Source organism: Pimephales promelas, chromosome 18, assembly GCF_988280905.1.
Source record: "Pimephales promelas chromosome 18, fPimPro1.hap1.1, whole genome shotgun sequence".
Taxonomy (NCBI): domain Eukaryota; kingdom Metazoa; phylum Chordata; class Actinopteri; order Cypriniformes; family Leuciscidae; genus Pimephales; species Pimephales promelas.
Genome location: NC_142786.1, coordinates 3,051,989 through 3,077,150, shown reverse-complemented (window position 1 = coordinate 3,077,150; position 25,162 = coordinate 3,051,989). Strand labels below are relative to the sequence as shown.

General features: G+C 36.8%; 1 protein-coding gene and 1 long non-coding RNA gene across 2 annotated transcripts; one reads left to right on the top strand and one right to left on the bottom strand.

The window, feature by feature from the left end:
* Positions 1-317: 317 nt before the first annotated feature.
* On the bottom strand, positions 318-6,457 carry LOC120485570 (uncharacterized). Its single transcript, XR_005623925.2, has 3 exons — positions 6,372-6,457; positions 4,888-5,046; positions 318-3,938 (listed from the first exon to the last, which is right to left on the bottom strand). It is a non-coding gene; the product is annotated as an uncharacterized LOC120485570 (long non-coding RNA).
* A 3-nt stretch (positions 6,458-6,460) lies between these two features.
* On the top strand, positions 6,461-16,796 carry tmem170b (transmembrane protein 170B). The gene is made up of 3 exons (XM_039681390.2): positions 6,461-6,617; positions 14,339-14,509; positions 14,821-16,796. The coding sequence occupies exons 1-3, from the start codon at positions 6,461-6,463 to the stop codon at positions 14,949-14,951; spliced, it is 459 nt and encodes a 152-aa protein (XP_039537324.1). The 3' UTR covers positions 14,952-16,796.
* The last annotated feature ends 8,366 nt before the right edge of the window (positions 16,797-25,162 follow it).

Here is a 25,162-nt window from a genome sequence, read left to right as displayed (position 1 = left end):
GACTCTAAAATGAAATACAGATTTAAAAAAAAAATATATAATATAAAATATTTTTTCTATTATGTTCAATGGGGGTAGATTTTGTCATAATTATTGCATTAATACTAATACTAATTATAATTTTTTTTTTTAATTTTCTCAAAACACCAAAAAAGAAAAGAAAAAATATTGTAAATACGAGTAAAAAAAAAAAATCATGAAAATATGAATCCCGCCCTTTGGGTCCATTTGGACCCGAACACCCCGAGTGTGACTCTGAAACAAACAACCCCAGAGGGTTAATGTTAGCCCATTTGAAGAAATCCCTAAACTTAAGCTTTGGCCTGGTTTACACTAAACGTATTAAGATGCGTTTCGGCCGATCGGATCACAAGTGGACGATGTGGTAAATACAAGTGTAAACGGGGTTTTGAGCACTTCCAGAGGTAGTCAAAAACATATTCGAACATTGCTTTCGTAGTGTAAACGCTCATATGATTGAATGCGTTCAAATAGCCACAAAACACTGTCTGAATGCGTGAACATTATGAGAAGGCGGGATTACGATAGCCAGGCGGGATTTAAACTTTGTCAGCTGGAGACCCAAGTTGACCCAAGACGAAAAACGTACCAAGCACACTGTTCTCTCCATTCCTGATTTTTAACACACACTCACAGTGCTCGGCTGGTCTCAGAAAGAGCTCATTTGTAAATTGCATAGCTTCGTTTGTCCATTAGGTAGATCGAAAGATGGAAAAAAAAACAACTAAATACTGTATTGCAAAGACCTAAAGTCTCATTTAAAAGGCAGGAATCCCCAGATAGAGCTTTGATGTTTAATACAGGTCTTTGAGACTTATGTTATATGTGCAGACCACTTCTTACCATCCTGCTATTATGTGTAATGCTGGATAAGTTGACAAAACCTATAAAATCCAACATCATTGTGATTAAAATGAAAACTGGATGTCTGCATCATCCCTTGATGATGGCATCCGCCGCCTGCGCATCTTACTCATGTATGATTGAATGAGGGGAATTCTCTTTAAAAATCCACACCCTCGGGGGCTGTTTAATCAAAGCCAGGAGGACTTGCACCTTCACGTTGTGACAAGAATATGATAGGCCTTGCTCAAACCCTATGTGTCACTCTAATTAATGCCGTATTCTCGGAACCATGGACAAAAACTGGAGTTACGTCTCCTTCTTTAACTCTGGGTTTGCCTGGAGCGGATTCTAGACCACCAGTTCCCATGGAGTCTGATTTTGATTGACAGTAGGTCTGTTTGATGTCACAGACCCTTTTTCAAATGGACAGATCATTGTCGCTAACAAAGGAGCTGTAGTCATTCGGTTTCTTTATGACGTGCGTAATTACAAGATTCCATAACAGCGCACTATAATTAAGGCAGAATTATGTTTTGTTACAACAATGTCCTTCAAACTTTACACTATAAAAGTGAGGTCAGAAAGAGTTTTTCTTTTTTTGAGCATCAAATCATCATATTAGAGTGATTTCTGACCGATCATTGAAGACTGGGGGGAGGGTGATGAAAATTCAGCTTTGATCACAGGAATAAATTACATTTTGCAATATATTCAAATAGAAATCCATTATTTTGAATTGCAATATTATTATATGTATTTTTAATGAAATAAATGCAGTCTTGGGGGGCAGAAGAGGCTACTTTTTAAAAAACTGTAAAAAAAAATCTTACATTTTTGAATAGTAGTTTTCACTGTCTGAATGAATAACTTTGTTACAAACCACAAACAGCAACAACATTTCTTGCTTATTTCTGCTTATTTTGAAACCAAAAGTGAATGTACAAGAAATGTCTTGGAAAAATGGGATATAAAGGATGCTTTCCGTATGGTGCGTGATTTGATACGTCTCCTAATGTAAAAAAAAAGAAAGTCCCTTTATTAAGATCAGAGCAGGTTTAAGCGTAAATGAGTAATCCGTGAAAAATCAGCTTGAAAGTCCCAGTATTTGGTTTCCGTAGCCTCAGGGACACGTCTCCTGCAGGTATGGACAGGTCTCACGCAGGTGTCTGTATACAACCAATTTTATCTGGAATGATCTTACTGATTGGCGACCAGGTCAAACCAAGTTAAAACTTTAAAGTCCCACATCAGTAGCTTGAACAGCCTATTATTTGTTAAACAACCTCAGGAGAGTTTCACATGTGAACCACCTTGTGTGAGTAACGCAGCAACAAAGCAAGCCGTATTCTGTTTGAACTTTTCTGAATGAACTTTTGAATATTCTCTCTTTGCAAGAGAATTTAAGAGGGATCGCTTTGAAGTCTTGTGTTGTGTGCATGGATAACCAAAGGTTTTTGAAGAACATACTGGTGCAATGGGTCTGTCATACAGCACTGTAAATATCATAAAAATAAGGAGCCATCTCACAAATCTAATACGGTACCTTTCGGCTCTTTGCATCAGATTTGAGTTGAGAGCCACAGCAAAGATTTTTAGTAGCCTAAATATAATCTGTGGAGAAACGCTTGACTTCAGAAGACGTCTAAAAAACGCATGGACAACGTCTAAAGCGCTTCTTTTTTCCCCTTTTTTTAAGCTTGACCACCAGGATATTCTTTAAAAATGTATGGCGTTATTTTCCTGTCAAATGTTGAGAGCGCATTATTGTAGCGCGAAAGTGCAATAATGTAATGCGCGAGCGCGAAATAATCTCTCTGCTCCCGCGCGGATTAAAACGTGCCGAGCGCGAATGCCTCTGCTCGCGCGCCTAATTACCACGGGCCTGTTGAATGCTTGAATCTGATTGGTTGACGTTCTAATGGGTATGGGCTCTATGCACGGAGGTATTTCCGGTGAAGGTCCAAGGATGCTCGATAACTTCCGCCGATCGTAGAGTCCAATGCAATATCGAGAGTTTATATTGAATTTTATACTCCATGATTATACTAAAGAAACGTTAGTCACAAAAACAGACAACACAGACACCCCTCGTTGTGTTTATGCTTCTTTTTAAAATTATATTAAATAAATATAAGTATATATAAAATGACATCTAAACGTATGAAAGTTTCGTTTCAAAGACGGGAGACTCTGCCATAATCCCGTTTTCCTCGGTTTTCCTCCGCTTTAAATCTCCCCAACCAGAAACTGAAGAGCATCCTTGCGTCAAATGCGGAACTTATGCGTGCATATAGCCTATTATTTTCAGGGAAACGCACAGCTAAAGTAGTTCCAGGTCTTTCTTAACCGCATTACTTGTCCGGGTTGGACTTTATTTTATAGGACATGCACTTTCGTGTACTTGCAGTATGCAAATAAAGTAACTACATGGGTTAAGGTTAAGTTTAGGTTCAAGGTTAGTACCTAGTTATTGTAATTAGTATGTATTTGACCAGGACTGTAAAATAAAGTGTTACCGTTTTGGTTTTGAAGTTACACGCAAGTTAGCTGGTTGCCTAAAAATATCGAGTTCATTAAAATAAAAATAAAATGAATTAATGCAATGGAGTTTGACTTAATCAACAGAAACTAAACTACATTATTTGTCTAGAAAGAAAATTGTGATAATGTCACAATAGTGACTGTTTATTTACTAGTATTTGCATGTAGTGTACCTCTGTTGCCTTAAAATAAAGTGTTACCAAATATGTGAATTTGTTAATAATTATAATATAAATGTAAATGTATGTTATAATTAGATTATTACTTTTATAATAAATAGAAATAGTACTATTTTATTTTGACAAAAATCATCCACCCCCATTTGGAAATTTGCTGAGGCCCCCTGCATTTGACAATATACCAACACCAGCCAGAAAAAAATCTAATGAAAAGGGTATTTATGATGAATAGGCCCTGGTGTCATGTTGTGTTTGTTCAGTGGGGTCTGTGGTTGTGACTCAGGCTGGGACTTGATCATTCCAGTGAATCGTGTAACTCTCTTCAGATGAGCTCTCCAAGACATGAGTCACCTGAAGAGAGAGAAAGAGCAGAAGAAACAAACAATGAGAGAATCCAGAAAATAAGAAGTATGAATGGATTGATATAACACGCTTCCAGCCATGTCACTCCCTTAGATTCGGTTACACACTGACAACAACTGACGCACACTAACAGATTTAGATGCAGCGGCTGCGAGAACGTTTTTGGAGACTCTCTCTCTCTCTCTCTCACTCTCTCTCTCTCTCACACACACACACACACACACACACCTAAGCGATTCTAATGATAGGCTGAGAGCTTTTACAGTCAGACTGTGAGCACTCGCATTGCACAAAAGGACAATTCCAAAATTGCTCAAAAGAAATCTAATACACAAATATTATTACTTACTAGACAGAAAGACAGACACATAGACAGACAGATGTTTTAGGTCTAACTGTAGGCTTACATACTTCTGAGCTTTTGGACACTGGAAAACTACTGGGTCAATCTGTACAATGTAAGTTCACAGCGCCATCTGCTGGATAGGCTGAAAAATTAGTTATTTTACTATATGGAATTTTCCACAACCTATTACATCGTGTCGTTGAAGACACGTTTGAATATCACTATAAAGTATGATGTTTCTTTATTTATTTTGTTGTTGCAGCAAATCTCATTAAATTCAAGGCCGAATGAACCGCATGGGAGAGTGTTGTTGTGATATGCAAATATCGATGTTTGTTGTGGTAATTTGCATCCCTAACTTGACGAAGACCTAATTACTCCGTGTGCCATTAGCAGAATGATGAATTCATTATACATACTTTATAATTCTTTATTATAGTAAATATAGTTCTTAATTTTGTACAAACTGAATGATTGTAACCGATACTCATTTCTGTGGCTGCTAGGTTTGTGTAAGCAGCTGGTGATGCTTTTAAGTCCCACAATGCTCATGGAGTTGAATGATTGCTTCTTCTGCTTTTGGAAACACACCCTTCGGCCATTTAGACGAGCTGGGATTTCTTCAAAAGGTCCAGAAGTCATTCCTATCCCAGATCTGATCATGTGTCAGGTGTTTGCCTTCAAACTAATCCATCCAGTCCTTTGGGCTCGTCACGTGACCTGCGATTCAGACATCATTTCGTATTGTTCCTACAATGGAGTGATTTTACAATGAGGAGACGTTTGGGTTTGTAAGATAATACAACAAGTGTAGGCTCAAATGTCAGGCCGATAAATAGTGGGGAAATGATCAGGGTGTGTGTTTGAGGAACAGAAGCGGCTCCGCTTATGTCAGTGAAAATCTCATATTTAGCCTACGTTTTAATCCGACTCCATGAACCTGTTCTGGGAATTTACTTCATTGTCCTAAAAAATCTAAGAGCAGCTTATTTTACTTTTATGTTTAGTATTGCATGATTAATCAATAGACCTTTGCAGGCCTATGAGGTTAGATAAGCAGCATAGTTTTGCTTCATACATTTCCTTTGGTGTATGTAGTGCAATCTGTATTTGCAAAACTATTATAGTTATAACATATTTAAGCCCATAATCTCTTCCAGAAACTGCCAGGAGCTTAAGAAAGCTTCTTCAATTTAGCTCAGACATTAATATCTTAATGTCTACACTTACTAGATAGCATTTCAATCTACATGTATACTCAGTAAGATGTTTCCAAAAAATAGATTGCTTTTTATTTGGGAAAAATGTCCCATTACAGCAACAACTTTACTCACTCAGTAAGAGGAGGCAAGACATTCAAGATAATAATGATGATTATTATTGTATAGCAGCTTATGTAATCAAAATCACATCATATAATATATAAATAAGCTGTATAATAATAATAATATAATATTTGATTGATATTTAAATATACAAATTAATATAATTGTATATAATCTGGTTTAACTTAACTATAGCATTATTATTATTATTATTATCCTATTATATAATAATATTAATATCCACAATACCAATTATTTTTTTATTAATATTAATGTTATTTAATATTTCAGAACTTGCTAATATTATTAGGCTTGTAGTAGTAGTAATAGTCCTATTTATTTAATATTTTATATAATTGACATTTAAATATACTAATTGTATAGCATTTGGTTTAAATGCTTTGCTTTATCTATGCCCAATCAATCATTATTATTATTAACAACATCAGTTACTATTGTTGTTACATTATTTAATTTAATATTTTATATATATATATATATATATAATTTAATATTTTACTATATATATATATATAAACTGAATTAAGTAATAATTATTTTTTTATCATCCATTCATAAACTGCTGTATTTGATCGTAGTGTAAAATGTGATGTTCACTTCCCTTTAAGAGCGCTGCGCCTTTAAACGCCATACAGAAGCGCTGCTGGTGTGTGTGTGCGCGTGTGTATGTGTGTGAGTGAGAGAGAGTGTATGTGTGTGTGTGTGTGAGCGTGTGTGTGTCAGCCGTACCCATCATGGCCCCTGAGCAGCAGCTGATCAGACGAACCGGCGCTCCGCCATCCTCCTCCAGCGAGCCGCGGCCCCGGTGAACCGGCTCCATGTGTCCCCCATCCTCGGTCAGATATCTGAGCAAGAGGGCCGTGCTCCAGCCGCCCGGCGCGAAAATGAATAAGGATTATTCCATTAATCTATCGGTGCAGCAAGTGCTCAGCCTGTGGGTCCAGGGCACGGTACCGAACCTACAGCACTTCACAGGTACGTTCACGAGAGGAGAAAGATCGGGTGAAACGGGTTCATGTGTGTCATCCAGACGCGCGCACACGCCTCTCCACACACACCGGTCAGTCTATTGTACCGGCAGAAACACGAGCAGCTGTGCGCATCCCATCCGAACAAGGTCACACTTCACATCACACTGTATACTCTGTGCTTACATGCTAAATTAATTATGCATTATAGCCTATTGCATGCAGCACTTAAGTGTGTATTGCCAGTGAACTATACTATACATCGTGGCATCGTGTGTGTGCAGTCTGCTGTGATTGCCTGCATATATTAACCATCCTAGTGAAAAAGACCATGGGAAATATGGGAAAAAATATGATTTTATGTTGGAACATGTTCAGAAAATACAGTAACGTTATAGCCAAAGTACTTTTCGTAAGGGTAACATTTTTGTTGTTGTGGCAAATGGTATCAAGGTAGCCTATGTATAATTTTCATATATTGTGATATATTTTTTTTTAATATAATTTTATTTATTTATTTTTAGTTCAGTATTTTAATAAATACCATGGTAGTACCATCATAGTTGTGTCTGAATTATAGTTTTACCATGTCACCATGTCCAAAAAATTTTGTAATCTGAATAACTATATTTTTTTGTAATCTGAATAACTATAGTATGTGTGTTGTAGTAGTTCCCAATGCACCTGACTGTGAGACGTCTGTTTTTGTGTATTAGATGTAAAAGCCATAGACCGCAGTGCTCTAATGCATCCAGCCAGTCCAATGTGAACCTCTAAAAAGCATCGTGCCACCCATCAATCTTTAGTTAATCTTGAGTCATTGCATGGTTTCTGGCGGCTCTCGGCTCGTGTAGTGGAGTAATCATTAGTAATTACCTTCACCATATTGGTCTCCACATGATACTGTGCTTATGGGCTTCTGTTGTTCAGCATTAAACAGTCTTGCCTTGTAGATTGAGTGACATGAGACCAGGCTACGAATACTGTGTAAAAACATATATTCATTGACAAGGGTGTAACCTTCCATGGAAAAACCACAGCAATAATATTTCCCTTTCCTTAAATGATTTTGTTGTGTATGAAGGATGTTATGATTTGTTTTTGACTGATTGCAGTGGTTCTTAATTAGTGAGTTATGACCATAGACTGGTTATTATGACCCAAAAAGTGCATTAAACCACTAATATACACATATAATAATTATAATGTTACAAAAGATTTCTATTCATATACATTTGTGCGATAATTTTTGTATTTTGTTGGGTCACTTGATGTAAAATCTGGGACCTGAATCAAAAGTCTGGGTGAACAATGTGATGTAATATAAAAGCCAGACCACAGCAGGTAAGTGAATGTGTCTGGAAGGCAGCTTGAAGAATTTCTAGGCAACAAGTGTACACTGGTTTTATGGTGCATGAGGCACATGACACACACCCGTCCTTTCACTTCCGAGATTTTGAGATGGTCTCACTGCAGAACAAGAAATCCAGGGGGAGGAGTTGGATCCATATCCAACTCCTCCCACATTACATATACCTAAACTTATACATCTCCACTGCTGATCCCTAACCCCACCCCTAATCCTACCCATCTCCACCCCTGATCCCTAATCCTACCCATCTTCGCCCCCTGATCCCTAACCCCACCCCTAATCCTACCCATCTCCGCCCCTGATCCCTAACCCCACCTTTAATCCTACCCATCTCTGCCCCTGATACCTAACCCCACCCCTAATGGGTAATCCTACCAATCTCCACCCCCTGATCCCTAACCCCACCCCTAACCCTACCCATCTTCGCCCCCTGATCCCTAACCCCACCCCTAATCCTACCCATCCCCATCTCCGCCCCCTGATCCCTAACCCCACCCCTAATCCTACCCATCTCCGCCCCTGATCCCTAACCCCACCCCTAATCCTACCCATCTCCGCCCCCTAATGCCTAACCCCACCCCTAATCCTACCCCCACCCCTAATCCTACCCATCCCCGCCCCCTGTTCCCTAACCCCACCCCTAATCCTACCCATCCCCGCCCCCTGTTCCCTAACCCCACCCCTAATCCTACCCATCTCCGCCCCTGATCCCTAACCCCACCCCTAACCCTACCCATCTTCACCCCCTGATCCCTAACCCCACCCCTAATCCTACCCATCCCCATCTCCGCCCCCTGATCCCTAACCCCACCCCTAATCCTACCCATCTCAGCCCCTGATCCCTAACCCCACCCCTAATCCTACCCATCTCAGCCCCTGATCCCTAACCCCACCCCTAATCCTACCCATCTCTCCTCCCTGATCCCTAACCCCACCCCTAATCCTACCCATCTCAGCCCCTGATCCCTAACCCCACCCCTAATCCTACCCATCCCCGCCCCCTGATACCTAACCCCACCCCTAATCCTACCTATCCCCGCCCCCTGTTCCCTAACCCCACCCCTAATCCTACCCATCTCCGCCCCCTGATACCTAACCCCACCCCTAATCCTTCCCATCTCCACCCTCCGATCCCTAACCCCACCCCTAATCCTACCCATCTTTGCCCCCTGATCCCTAACCCCACCCCTAATCCTACCCATCCCCTCCCCCTGTTCCCTAATCCCACCCCTAATCCTACCCATCGCCGCCCCCTGATCCCCAACTCCACCCCTAATCCTACCCATCTCCGCCCCTTAGATCTGGATCCAACTCCGCCCCCTGGATCTTGTGTACTTCAATGAGGTGCTACTGGAGATTTGCCCAGATTATAATTTTTGCAATCTTGTGGACATCTGGCATGACGCAACACATGATGCAACTTGAGAGAGAATTGCAGGACGGGTTGCATGTGAGATAGCAAATAATTCACTCATAAATAAAAAAAAAAGACATTTATCACTCACCCACCCATGTGTCATTCATTCCAACAGTGCTCAAAAAGTATCTTAATGACACTAGATGACGTAATGCGACAACTGTCTTTACATCCGTTTTCTCTCAATCCGTGCTCATATACTGTGTTTTAATACAATATATAACCGAATGTCCAATAAAAGCTGTTCCCATTTACATATTTTCGGTCAGATAACAGAAAGAGTATTATTTAGTGACTGACTAGCAGTCCAAAAATCACTAAATTTGCTAGTTGAAAAAGAAAACAGGGTAGAGTAACCAAAAAAAAAGAAAATACCATACATTTATTACATAATTGTAAATAATGACACATATAGATTTTTGGCTGAAGAACGTGATGGGATGAGGTGGCAACTCAGCATTGGTCAGAACACTGCTGACAGAGACAGCTGTGTTCAGATGTGTTACGCAGGAGACATCGCTCTTTATGATGATGAAGGAACAGCACAGGTGGAGAAGCACAGAGACTCAAAGAGAACGAATGGAGATTATGACTCGAGAGGAGAGTTAATGGGGTTTCCTGTTTTGGTCAGTGAAACAAGCGTATTTTGTCATTTCATTTCCTTCTTCTGTTTGTGAAGGAGAAGGAGTTCTGCCTACTTAGCGGTTGTTTGTGCCTTTGGGTAAACGGCGTGTTCTTACAAACGTTGCTTTTCAGTGTCACACGATGATTTGCTGATTTGCTGCTCAAGAAACATTTCTGATTATTAACAATGTAAAAAAAAAACAGTTGAGCTGCTTAATATTTTTGTGCAAACCGTGACTTTTTTTTTTCAGAATTCTTTGATGAGCATTTAAAATATTTTGTTGAATTGAATGCTTAATCCTTGCTGAATTTACTAAAAAATTAAAAACATGAATGTATACTCCTGGTTTCCTGTGGAAATATTCGGTCACTACATTAGGGGTTGTAGGTGATTCTTTTTTTAGAGCAAGTCTGTATTTTTTGTTTGTGCCATTTTATCTATAATACGATCTCACCGTGACATCAAAACCAACATAGAAACATCCATTATACCCCCAATGAAGTTAATTATCTCAGTATGCAGCGATTGAGTTTGCTGTGTGGAAGTAGAAACTTTCATTAAACGTTTAAACCCTGTTAGCATGACAACTTTGCTCATTGGATCATTATCTCGTTTAGCATTTGGCTAAGTTTATTGTGGTTCGATAGTGCTACATTAGCATGTTTGTTTATGTGTGCTTGCTTAATTGGATTAAGGATTTTGTCCTGTGCTGATGTTGAGGAACATTGTCTGACTATGACCATTGACAGCCTGACAAAAGAGGCTTTTGTCACCTCGGAAACTGCTTTGTTGACACGACGAAAACCCAAAGAGGCCTTTCACAAGCCAAACGCTTTACATTGACCCCGCCCTCTTGTTTGACAATATGACCTTAAAAATATGTCCTGATGTTGTTGTATAAATTAGAGTAACCTATCATAACCTGTCACACGTTCTGTTCAGTGTTTACTTTTGTTTGGTTCTTCATAGTTTAATAGTGTTATACATTTGTAGGTAAAAATGAGTGTCTCTGGCAATGTGGGTCAGTAGTACATTGAACTAATAATTTCCATCAGCATCATTCAGTTGTGCTCCTTCTATATCTCTGTGTTTGAGTCTATTTCACTCTCTCTCTTCCAGCAAAAGTGTGTTTTCCTGCATCGCATTGCTAAATTGTCTCAGGATTTGTGTGTTCTCGGTGCTTTTTGTTAGGCATTGCCACCTCACCTCAGAACTGCAGCAGTGTTCCTGGCACAGCATGGATGGGCTGACGCTTTTCTGATAACAGTGTGTGTGTGTGTGTGTGTGTGTGTTTACAGACCTCCAGCACAAAAGCCTTCTCTGTCTGGACGTTACGTCTCACTTAGCATGTGAGCGGCAGCTTATAGCGTAATCAATACATTGTGTTTGTGTCAGTCTTTAGTCATTTACACATAGATGATGGTTAGTCATGGTTAGTGAGTCAGACTGGTAACTCAAAGGTTGCAGGTTCGATTCTCAATACTGGCAGGAAATGACAAGACCTTGACCTTGAATAAGGCACCTAACACCCAATCACTCCCTAAGCGCCAAAGGGTTGTCCACGGTTTACTGTGTGTGTGTTCACTACTCCTAATGTGTGTGCACTTACATGGTTGGTTTAAATACAGTATGCGTTATCATACTTGACCTTTACATGTCACTCATGATCTAATGCAATGATAGTTTATACCACTCATTAGATCTAGCATTCTGTCTGTCAGCTTTAAATCAGACACAGAGATAAAGTAGTGCGGAAAGGTTATTTATTTGATTAAATTATAACATTTATTTGAATAAATCAGCCGATCGTGAGAGATTCATTCAAATAAATATTATATATATATAGAGAGAGATGAGTGTCTTAGTGTGTGTGTGAATTACCTGCAAATTTGCAGTGTCTGTCTTCTAGCAATGAAGTTGTGAGTTGAATTATTTTCAAAAACTACACCGTCCTTGCTGAGTAATATAATCAAGTGATTCAGTTGCGAAGTTCATTTATTAATATTTATATAATAATGAAAGCAGCACATTAATATAGAACGGACTAGTATTAAACTGACTTGAACCTACCTGTGCATTAAATGGCTTTATTGCACACCCTCCAACCAATCAGAATCTTTTGACAGACTATATATATATATATATATATATATATATATATATATATAACCCAGTAATTGGATTAACATTTTTAATTACATTTTTAACCCAAAGTTTGGGTTAAAACCCAGTATGACATTTGATAACATTTGACATTTTTAACCCAAAGTTTGGGTTTGTCCATATTTTACCCAAAATTAGGTTAAAACAACCCAGCATTCTTTGGATATATATCCACTCTAAAAACCCCAATTTTGGGTAAAATATGGACAAACCCAAACTTTGGGTTAAAAATGTCATTTAAAATGTTAACCCAATTACTGGGTTTGTCAATATTTGATCCAAATTTGGGTTGAAATAACTCAGCATTTTTTAGTATATATATATATATATATATATATATATATATATAAACAATTTATATATGTCGAAAACATGTTTTGCTGCTTCATATTTTTGTAGAATTTGTTTATGTCCTTGCTGAATAAAGGTATTAATTTCTTTTAAAAACATACTTCAAACTTTTGGACAGTAGTGTGTATCACAGTTTCCCCCCAAAAAAATATTAGGCAGTTTTCCTCATTTATAATAATCAGAAATGTTTCTTGAGCAGCAAATCAGCATATATGAATGATTTGAAGGATCATGTGACACTGAAGACTGGAGTCATGATGCTGAAAATTCATTTCTGTGCTGAATGAACACAGGGTGTTAATGGCACAACGTCTCTTCACGCTTCAGGGCACAAACGCTCTGATCAGCACTATATACAGCGTCCCATGTGCAACTATGCAGTTGGTTATTTGACGCGTTTGCTTTGACATGTTAAATTAAAGCTGTCAGCAGTATTTCTGCCCGAGCGTGTTGGTTTCTCAAGCATTTTTCATTTATACGGAGCTGCATTTCCCAGCGTTCATGACAACAGCAGTTTGATAATCAGTTATGTTGTTGAGCAAAGATGCTCGTCCATGTCACAGAGCCCTCTGGAACGATCCAGAGCCGTCTGATTCTCTCAGTGGAGACAGACTGTCCATGTTGAGTGTAAAGAGAGAGAGATTATGAAAGTGGACTAGACAGTTTATGAGAAAGTGGTTGGTGATAGTGGGCGAGTATTTATCGAGGTTCACTGTTGTAAGTACAATGTGTTCTGCTTGGTTAAGATTGGATCTGACTGGAGAACATTTATATAATTTTTGTTTATTTACACACACACAATTAATTATATTTTCATGCTTTTTTGCATAATTTGACTAAATTAACAGCTTGATTGGAAATTACAAAAAAAAAAATGACTGGTGATATTTGCTTTTTTACTGGGGCCAGTAAGATATTTTTCTATGAATTCTTGTCCCTTTTTTCTCACCAAGGCTGCATTTATTTGATAAAAACACTCTCAAAACAGTAATATTGTGAAATATTATTCCAATTCAAAGTAACGATTTTCTTATTCCTGTGATCAAATCTAAATTTTCAGCATCATTACTCCAGTCTTCAGCGTCACATGATCCTTCAGAAATCATTCTAATATGATGATTTGCTGCTTAAGAAAAATGTCTTATTATTATCAATGTTGAAATCAGTTGTGTTGCTTCCTATTTTGGTGGAAACCGTGATGCATTTTTTCATGATTGTTTGATAAGTAGAAAGTTCGAAAGAACAAAATTTAACCTTTATCTTCATCTCCTGCTCTTCTCCTTGGTAACCAAGTAGTCCTATATTACTATATATATAATGGGAAAATTGTTGGTTGTGTTGAAAAAAACGTCAAAACTCAGTGACAGTCATAATTTGTGTTTAATCAAATATACTTGGAAAAGTCTGGGTGTGGGATGAGGGTGATATTTAGTCACATAAAAGGTATTTTTTTTAAAGTAATTCAAATAAATGACAAATTAATGTGATAAAAATGGTTGGAATCTACTGTGTTAGTGTTTCTTTAACACATTGCAGTTCCTCTTCACTCAAGAAGCAGAAAGCAGAACTTTTTAAAGCAAGAAAAAAAAAACATGCACAAATTACTATTCTACTAAAGTACTTTTGCAAAATTTACTGTGCACAATATGCATCCAGAATCAAATCTTTTTTTTGACTAATTCTTGGATTGAACAGCCAAAAGTTAAACATATTATATCAAATGTTATGTCCATGCATCTGACATATTCATGCATGTGCTCTCTTTTTCTGTGTGTGTGTGTGTGTGTGTTTTCTCTGCAGAAATGTGGTACTGGGTGTTCCTGTGGTGTCTATTCTCCTCTCTGTTGGTTCACAGCGCCGTGGGTCTGCTGATGTGTGTGACGCTGCAGCGTCATAAGAGAGGACGGCTCATCACACTGGTGCTCATCAGCGTGGGCTTCCTGGCCTCGCTCACCGGAGGGGTCATCACCAGTCAGTACTCACACACTTCTGCTCTTCTTATCGGACAATATTAGCACATTAAGTCAAGTGCGCATGTTCTCGGACTTCGAATGAATAAATGTGCATGGTGTTTTTGTGCATGATTCATTAATGCACAATTGTGCTGTTTTTGATCCAACTAAATTTTTACATTTCACCGCCTTGATGCTAGTGTGTTGCTATGCTGTTGCTGAGGTGTTCTGTGTGATTTCTATCTGGAACACCTCAGAAACTGCTTAGAAACCACCTAGCAACCATAACTTTCAAAATATAAGTTTGTCTTCATGTATTGTAATTGTCAGGTGCGGCAGTGGCGGCTGTGTACCGCGTGGCAGGGAAGGACATGGCTCCTCTTGAAGCTCTGGTGTTCGGGGTGGGCCAGACCGCTTTCACCGTCATCCTTTCATTCTCACGGATCTTGGCCACTCTTTGAACGGACGGAAAGCATCATTGATTGACACAGCCAATCAGCCGGCAGAAGAGCCGGGCTCGAGGTGAGGTTTGGCCTGTGGTGCACAGAAATGAGCTTTAGGAGTCACCAATGGCCAATGGACCACTATATGAAACCCTCTGGAGTGGAGAATTTAGCATTTCAAGAAGCAAAAACACCATTTTAGGCCAATGACTGAAACTCACTCGACGTGCCAACTGCCTCGGTGGAGGATTGGGATGAATCCTGGGATGTTTGTTCATCTTTGGTGAACATTTGTTTTGCTTTTGCACACGGATTGCTTCAGCTTTATGTAAACTGAGTGGTGTTGGGCCATAAAGCTAGGATGGATGCATCAAAAGCATCCTCTAATAATTTGTCTTTCTATGTATCCTTAATCAGTGTGGGAAAACACCACTAAACTACAGTACTATTCAGCTGAGCGGTTTGAAACATCCCTGTTTGTGTGATTATGGATCTTCACTCTGGTCCAACAGTATTATATCCTCCATAAGAAATGGCTTCCCCTCAGCACTTTCTGCATTTTGAAAATTGTCTAAAAAGTGTAAGATCTGAAGGTTATGCAATGGACCTTAATTGGAGTAATCTGGTCAAGTGTATCCATAATGGAAAATGCCTTATTTATAATATGGAAAAGTATTGGAAAAGTCACTATGGTCTACAACTTTTTGTTCTGTTATGATGTAATCCATCACCTGGGATTACATCATGGATTCCCATTCCCTGCCCTGTGCACATTCAAATCTGAGCTTGTCCTTGTACAAATGTTAGTTCATAGTAATCAAAGTCTTGATGTATAACCCATTTTATCCAGCATTACTGTGGCAATACTATCCCTACTCGAATAAGGGGACTTAAACCTCAGGCCTTAAAAGATAAGACGGACACCTTCGCCCTGGACTCGTTCGACACAGTTTGAGAGGTTGGCGTACGACTATGTGAGTAAATCAAGAGGTGATTTTCTCCTTTGCATTGGCGTCACAGGTTTATTCTGAATATTGTTATACGAGACAAATGTATTGTACTTGAAAGCTGTCGCGTGTCTTTGCCAACAGGCGTGTGAAATTGCACTGTTAATAATTTGCCTTCCGTAAGTTTCCACCAAAACATTATAAACTAGATTTTTTTTGTATCATTTTCATAAACACCATTCATTTTTTATGTCTTAATGCTAATAATAACCTTATAGTTGAAGACTATTCGATTTGTTTTGAATGTAGATGTTTGCATTTTGAATTTTTTGATATTTATTCGCTCGCACTTTCTATGAAGCTTTATGTAATGTATCATAAAGGTATTTATGAAGCCTTATGCAGTCGTAAGCAGAATAATCGCTTGATGATTAGGGATTCGAACAAACTTGTATTAAATATCGGGTTTGAATGAGAACGCGTTTTACCTGGCGTACAGATGAAGCTTCATAATTAAGTTTATTTTATTTTCATTTTAAAGCCGCCTAACAACCATCCACAACAAAGAGTATAATACGTTAAAAACAGAAATTTACGTGTTATATGAAATGTTATGCTGCTGTTAACACTGTATCTATGAATAGGAAAGTATTATAATACTAATAATAGGGCTGTCAAACGATTAATCGCAATTAATCGCATCCAAAATAAAAGTTTGTGTTTACATAATATATGTGGGTGCACTGTGTATAATTATTTTGTGCGTATATAAATACACACACATGCATGTATATTTAAGAAAATTATTATAAAATATTTATATTTATATATAATATAAAGTATATATAAATCTACATACAGTATATACATGAAAATATTTCTTAAATATTATACAAGCATGTGTGTGTATTTATTGTATTTATATATATAAAATAATTATACACAATGCACCCACATATATTATGTAAACACAAACTTTTATTTTGTATGCGATTAATCCCGATTAATAGTTTGACAGCCTTTATATATATATATATAAAATGCATTTTAAATGTATTTTAATGCATCATAAAGTTGTTCATAATACCTTACAAATGCAACTATTATAATGCATTATAATATATATGTAATTTTTCAAACAAGATCAAACTCAACTGCATCCTCTTTTCAAATGAGTTTGAAGTATTATTTTCATTTTTATATCATGTAGCCTTTGAATCTCCTGTTTATTTTTGTATTTAAGCATTACTAAAATAATATTTTTTTGTTTATTAACATTTCATTCCACATGTGGCAGTGTGAGTCTAAAACAATGTATCGAATGAAAAGTGATGTTGAAATCACCGAAACACATAGGATCGTGGGAAATGATTCCTTTTGCTCTTTTCTTCTGTTGTCATTGACAGTGTTAATTTAAGCCAAAGTATTCCTTATCTCTTCAGCTTTAGGACTTTTCAAATTGAGTATGATTCTTTTTTTAAACAACCGTCTATGACTTTTTATATTGTGTGTTTTTGCTTGTCAGATTTCTCAGCACTAATTCATGAAGCTGTTTTCAGTTTGAACAACTCCTGAAAAAGCTTGTCGTTACTATAAAAGGCTTTCAGATGTGATCGGTATTGATGAGGGTCCAACTTTCTGCAACTAATAGTTGACTTTCAGTAGCAGAGCAGCGCTGCAGAGGGCGACAGTGCACTGTGAATGAGTGTTGAGGGAACAACCGTCTGATTGTGCGAGTCAGAAAGAGTCACATTCAGTCCAGTACTACTATTCGATTCTGTATTACTATTCAGTTTTTACGCTGTTTGAAATGGCTTACTGCCAATCTACTCTATTGCTGCAGTACACTGCAAAAAATGATTTAAAATTTAGTGCTTTTGACTTGTTATCCAGTAAATGGCAAATATTAAATATCAAAATTAAGCGAGTTTAAGCTTTAAAAAGAGAAAATATATCTGCCTATATCTGGGATAAGAGAAGTACTTTTAAATTAAAAGCGAATCGTTGGCAGATATTTATTCGAAGCATAAAACTTAGACTTCATTTCTAATGTCATTCTGCTTAAGTTAATGTAACTTGATTAATACACTTTTTAATACATGTAGATATTACTGGAAAACAGGATGAAAAATGCTACGAAAATAATTCTATATGCATGAAATAACCACAAAAATTGCATTAAAGATGCAAAATAACTATTTTAAAACAACTTTTTAAGGATGGAACTGAATTAAACTTACAACTTAATGAGATGAAAATGATAACATACTGCATACAATTTCACGTTACTTTAAAAAAAAGTACTGTGTACAGTCAGTGTGTATACTACACAGTAAAAAATATTGTTGGTTTAACTTAAAAAATAAAGTAACCTGGTTGCCTTAAAACTTTAAGTTCACTGAAATTTAAAAATTGAGTTAATTCAATGAAGGAGATTGATTTAATAATCAGAAACTCAAAATATTATGTTATCTGAACTACATAAATTACAAGTTGATTTGACTAAAGAAAAAATGTTATGATAACAAATCGTGATTTTTTTTTTTTTTACAGTGTAGTATTCCATTCTGAACACAGCCTTATACTTTTTAATTTTTTTTTTTTTTACAGTTGAATTTTAATTGTTTTCCTCGTAAAAACACACGTTTGTAGAGAGGGACAAAAATTGAAGGAGAATAAAAATAGAGAATTGGCATATTTGAACATGATGTTTTGAAACACAAGCTTTAGGTGTCTGTGTTGATGAGTGAAGCTGTAGTTGTGTAGAAGTGTGCCGTCCGTGTTGCTGTTTGCTTGTGTGTGTTTGAGTGTATTGAAACCGAGTATTTTCCCTTTGCAAGAAGGTTTGATTGATTGCGATGTTTTGATGAAGTTTGCCTGAGCAGAATTGGTGCTGAAACACTTTTATAGCTGCCTTTAAGATTATGGGAACAATAAATCTGCATGTCTTTTTTCTGCAAGAAAAAAAGCTTTGTTTTTTATTGTTTTGCACAGTTTTGAGGGTCATATTACCAGTGTAGTGTGTGAAAAAAGGCTTATTTTTGAATTGAAGATGTGCCATGAATGGACGATAAGATTTCAGGCCTTGAAATGGAGAAGGTTGTAATACCGAGAGGGTCATGATACCAACACATTCTTGACAGACACAAACACGGGTTCTCCTATGAAACGCCTGTCACGTGTGTCATGCTAAAATGTAACTCTTTTAGACTCTAACGTGTGCAAATGGATTTCTGACAATCCCTCTTAAGCGCCGCTCAGCAGGAAGTGGCGTGTGTAGATAGTGTATGATATGTTCTTTTTTTTAATTTTGTATGAGCAAACAGCTGTGCTTTCCAGCACCTTTATTTATGAACAAATGCTCCTCTGTAAAATACTCTGCGCTCGGTTGAAATAAAAAGGTTTTGCAGTAAAAGTCGCCTTGTGGTCATCATTTACTGAAATGAAAACGTATTGTCAGTAATACATGGTGTATGCAGAAGTCCATAAATATTAAATCAATAAGTCATATTTTAATTTTGCACAACTATATATATATATTTAAGGCTGTGCAAAAGTTAATTTGATTAATCACATCCAAAATAAAAGTTTGTTATTTTGTATATATAAATACACACACATGCATGTACTGTATATATTTAAGAACATGTGTTATTCATATATAAAATATTTATATTTATATATAATATAGATTAAGTATTTATATATACAGTATTTACATGCAAATCTTAAATATGTACATGCATGCATATGTATTTATCTATACAAAATAATTATACATAGCACACACACATTATATAAACACAAACTTTTATTTTGGATGCGATTAATCGCATATGTATTATATATATATATATATATGTATATGTGTATATGTGTATATATATATTAGGGCTGTCAAACGATTAATCGCGAACAATTGCATCCAAAATAAAAGTTTGTGTTTACATAAAATATGTGTGTGTGCTTTATATAATTCATTTTTATATATAAATACACACATGCTTGAATATATTTAAGAAATATTTTCATGTATATGCTGTATATAGATTTATATATAAATAATATTTTTTATTAAATATATACAAGCATGTGTGTGTATGTATGTATATATATATATATACATATCTATCTATCTATCTATCTATATATATATATATATATATATATATATATAGTGCACCCACATATATTATGTAAACACAAACTTTATTTTGGATGCGATTAATTGCGATTAATTGTTTGACAATTGTATATACACACACACACACACACACCATTTTTTTCTTCGTCTATTTATTTCATGTCATTTTTCCCCAATGTTTTTCGACAGAAGTCTTTTAACATTGTGAAATATTATTACATTTTAAACCATTTTATTTTGTAAAATATTGTAAAATGTAATTTCATTCAAATGACGCAGAGCTGAAAATGTTCTGGGCGATTTAATGCATCCCTACTTAATGAAAAAAATTATATAATTATATATAAAATGTAGAAATGTTTGTTTTATTATTAAATAGTTGAAATTGAAAAGAAGAAAAATCCAGTTGGCATAAATAAATGCAATTCATTTGGGTCAGTTTTCCCCGATTTTCATCATATCTTTGACTCAGTGTCTGGACACAGTCTGTTTTTAATATAGTCTTGGCTGACATTTTACCATTTTGGCTCCTTTTTGCCGAATTCATGATGAATAGTACAATGTCAATTGTATAACCACTCAGAAATCACAATAGAGGTCAGACTGACTTGTTTGCTTTTCATAAGTCATTGGTTGCAGAAATATAAAGCGACAAGAAGCGAGTTCATGGCCTCATGGGTCATTTAGTCTATACAGAGGCTTTTCATCTCCTTTAGCCGTCTTTCTGCAGCGCACCCACACTGGCACACTGGCGTGGACGTGCAGACCCAGCGCACCCACACTGGCACACTGGTTTAGACGTGCAGACCCAGCTCACCCTTACCCCCTGCGGTCGAGGAGACGCCCTCCTGGAGACATTCAGAGGGCGCCACGGTACTATTTTCAGAACCACTGTTTTAATCTGAGCACTAAATTTGTTAGAAATCCTTTAAAACGGGCGTGAAGACGGATGTACGACGGCCGCCAGATGATAAAGGACGTGAGGTTGTGCCACACGGCCCGACTCTGGCTCTGTTCCAAAACCAACAAGCTCCCTGTCCAAGTAAGCAGCTACCTTTAAAGGGATAGTTCACTTTGAAATTAATTTTTGGTATGTTTTATCTTACCTCAAGGGCATCCAAGATGTAGGTGTCTTTGTTTCCACAGTAGTTTCAATTTTGATATTTTTAGGTCAAACCGTTCTTGTCTGTCAGTCATATAATGGCGGTCTATGGTCACCACCTCAAAGAGCATGCACAGAGAAGTCCAAATTAAACATGATTTAATGACTCGTAAATGTAAGTACACATTGATGGCCTAAGACACGAAACGAGCGGTTTGTGTGAGAAAATGAACAGTGTTTATATCGTTTTACCTCTTGTAATCACAGCCACGTCCAAGTGATCTGAGGGCGTGGACGCTTCGGTCTGCACAAGCGCTGAAAAGCCCTGTAAGTGATCTCTCACACGTCTATGTCACTCATTGTTTTCACAGAGGTTACCCTTCACTGTGAAGATCTAAACATATTTAGATATACAGGAAATCGCAATTGAAGACGATTTCGATATAACAGACAACGTTTAATTTTTTCCGCAACCGCGCGAGAGATCATTTCCGGCACTTGCGCATACCAAAACGCCCGCGGCCTCAGAGTACTTGGACGTGGCTGTGGTTACAAGAGGTAAAACGATATAAATACTGTTCGTTTTCTCACATAAACCTCTCGTTTTGCCATAAACGCACCATAAACCTCTCGAAATAACCGTCAGACTCACACGTCCTCCATGTCTGTAGTTTTTTTTTTTTTTTGTAGTTCTAACCGAATCCTCAGCCAATGCGCAATGGGTTGTGGGCAATATTAGCCGTAAGAGTGTGCATCGTTCGGATTCTGACCGACCATCTGGGTCTCATTACGATTTAGGATGTACTAATACTATTTAGGGCGGATAGTATGCGAATTCGGACGCAGCCTATGTCTACATGCCTAAATGCATTGAGTTGCTTCCTTGTGATTGGCTGATTAGATAATTGCATTAATGAGCAGTTGAACAGGTGTACCTAATTAAGTGGCTGGTGAGTTGTTCTATAGGCATAATAAATTAAATATATTTTCTTTTGTCTTTCTTGCTTCTGATTTTTGTTTCTCTGCTGTAATGTTAATTATAATTATATTTTTGGAACTTTATTACCTAAAATTTAGGACTTACATTTTCAGATCATAGCCTGCAAAGTTCTCTATTAAAGTTTGCAGTATGCAAAACATTTTGAAATAGCTGTGTGATGCCACATATGTATGTACTGTTGTCAGCTCACAATGTCCTGAAACAGAGCCACTGATCAATAATGCTAACTGATGGCTCTGAACAATCAAAACCATTCCCAGACATTTTCAAAATCACAAAAGTGGATCAAAACGTCAGCTCAATGCCCAACAACTGCGTGATTTGTCAGCCACGTCACTCTCTATTTTGGCTGCGCGGCCGCATCAAAGCCCCCAAAAATGAGTGTCCACTAGAAACGTCCCAGGGCAAAGTATCCTGTGTTGAAGCCTGTACCCCATTTGGATGCTTAGACCTCTGCGGACCTTTCCGTGGACCTTTAAATGAGCACAATGCTCATTACTTTAACAGCACAGCTGCGGAAGTTCAACAAGATGGTACAATAGAGTCACAGCAGAGGAATTTAATCAGCTAGTCTGGGAGTCAAAGTTCCCTGCTGATTATCGCTGGCTTTTGTTATTGTGTTATTTTGTTATTTCATTCCAGGATATTGTGTGCATTGTGCTGGCCAGCTCTGCTGCGCTTCAGCGGCCCCCGTGTAAAGAGTCTTTCAACACTTCTAGTGAAGAATGGAGGGAGTCGGGTCTACGCTAGCGTTTCTACTGTATGCAATGTGCCTGGAGACTGATTCAGGAAGTGCTTTATAAGAGCCGTGCATAATCATCTTGCGATTGAAACGGAAGTTGCGGTTGTCTTTTCTGCCCTATATTAGAGAAACGGCTTCTCAAACAAGAATGAATGTAGGGCGGGATTTGATGTCGTCAATTAGGATTTGATTGGATGTTTGAACGGTTGTGGTTTGCTATTGGTGGATCTCATGTAAGTGACAGGTTGCCCCGCCCTTATTTTTAAAGATGTTTAAAGATGACAAATAATTAGTGCAATATTTCATAAATAAAGAATTGACGATTTTACGTGCATTATATTTAATTGAGTCTGACTGCATTCATCTGCATATCAATTTTGTCTCAACCATTTCTCTTAAAGGGATAGCACCCTAATTAAAATTGCCATCATTTACTCACCCTCGAGTTCCAAACCTGAATGAGTTTCTTTCTTCAGTTGAACACAAACGAAGATATTTTAAAGAATGTTGTTAACCAAACATTTGACCGAGACCATTAACTTCTGTTTTAGGAAAAAAAAAATGCTTTGGAAGTCAATGAGGTCCATCAACAGGTTAACATTCATCAAATAGAGGTTTGGAACAACTTGAGGGTCAGTAAATGAAGGCATAAATTACATTTTATTTTTGGGTAAACTATCCCTTTAAAATATTTTAACACAATTTGTTGACATAGACCAAGCTGTATTAATGTGCATATCTCTAATTTATCCTTTAAAAAAAGTCTGAGCACAGATGATATCAAACTTTGAAGAAGATGTGAGATATTTGCCATATATTGATTTTTCTCAGAACAGTGTTGTTATTGTGAACTATATAAAACTGAATTGAAATATGAAATAACAAATAAAATATGAATAAATGAAATAAGTTTAAGTTAAAGTAGAACTAAAATGACTAAATCGAAGCTAAATAGAAATATATATATAGCTATATATATAAATGACTAAATCAAGAACTAAAATAACAATGAAAACTGAAATATGAAAACAAAGCTGATTAAAAACAACAATAATAGTGTTTAAATCCTAAAATAACACTGTATCAGATCCATTTGATCTGCGTTTTAATCTCATTGTTGTCTACGGGAAACAACCGAGACTTCTTTTGTAATGTTTCTTCCTATGAATGTTTTTATGTGCTTTTATGTGTTTTTGAGGTCAAATGAAGTGGATAGTAAGTTCATTTGTGTCACACACACTGTATTATCAATCCGTAGCATAGTAAAGCAGTTTGTCATCGATATCTTGTTTTGTTCCTGAAGGTTGTGGTCACATTGCCATCTCCTCGGCCGAAACGGCGGAGCGGCCCGGCGTTATGCTGAATGTGTTTGACCTGGAAATGTTGGGAACACAGCAGGAAACGGCTGTAACGGGATACACTCGAGAAAAAGACCTTTCCTTCAAACCCTTCTGGAATTTAAAGAATTGGACAGTGGGTCAGAAAAACAGATTCATTATCGAGGAGAATGATATCATATCAAAACAAAAACAAGAAGTGACTTTCAGCGCTAAACCAGTCTGTTCTGGTTCGGCACACATTCGGTGTGGGGATTTAAAGGGCACGGAGGACATTTCACTCCATCCAGTTTCAACCAGTTCAGCTTTATTCATTTATTAGCATATCACTTTTAAAAGACACCATCTACATATTTGAGATGGGGAATAAACAAGCGATGTATTATTAATTATTTCATAATAAATGGATCATACACACATGGGCCCAGTTGACTTTAGTTAAACAATAAGCAATGCATTGGTTACAGTATTATTTATAATCTTTGTTAATGGTAGTTAATTAAAATGCAGCTGTTCATTTTTGCTCAGGTCCAAATAATATTAACAAAATACAACTTTTAATTTGAATATATTAACAAATGATGAAATTAGCATGAATTAGGAGATTAATTAAATGCCTTAGAAGTATTTTTGATTGTTAGTTAAAAAATAAATAAAACCTAATTGAAAAAAGGGTTAATTAAATGTTTGTTTGTTTTACATATTGTATTTTATTTTGATTTGTTTATTTTACAGAAAAGATTTCCAATTAATAAAAATGAATTTATTTATTCATTCATTCATTCATTATTTTTATTTACATATTATTTGATTTAATGAAAAATAACTTTTTTTATTAAACAATGCTGTGTGAAGTTAAAAGCACCACTGAAATGAATCTGAAAATACAATTTATTTTATTAGTATTTTATAAGTCAGTTGCACAATAATACTTTCGTAATTTAAATAAAGGACAAT

What these genes read in the sequence shown, in the direction of transcription:
- tmem170b (XM_039681390.2), top strand. Translation starts at nt 6,461, where the DNA reads ATGTGTCCCCCATCCTCGGTCAGATATCTGAGCAAGAGGGCCGTGCTC. An exon ending in GAACCTACAGCACTTCACAG is followed by an intron (nt 6,618 to 14,338) that starts GTACGTTCACGA and finishes TTTTCTCTGCAG; the next exon opens with AAATGTGGTACTGGGTGTTC. An exon ending in CACCGGAGGGGTCATCACCA is followed by an intron (nt 14,510 to 14,820) that starts GTCAGTACTCAC and finishes TGTAATTGTCAG; the next exon opens with GTGCGGCAGTGGCGGCTGTG.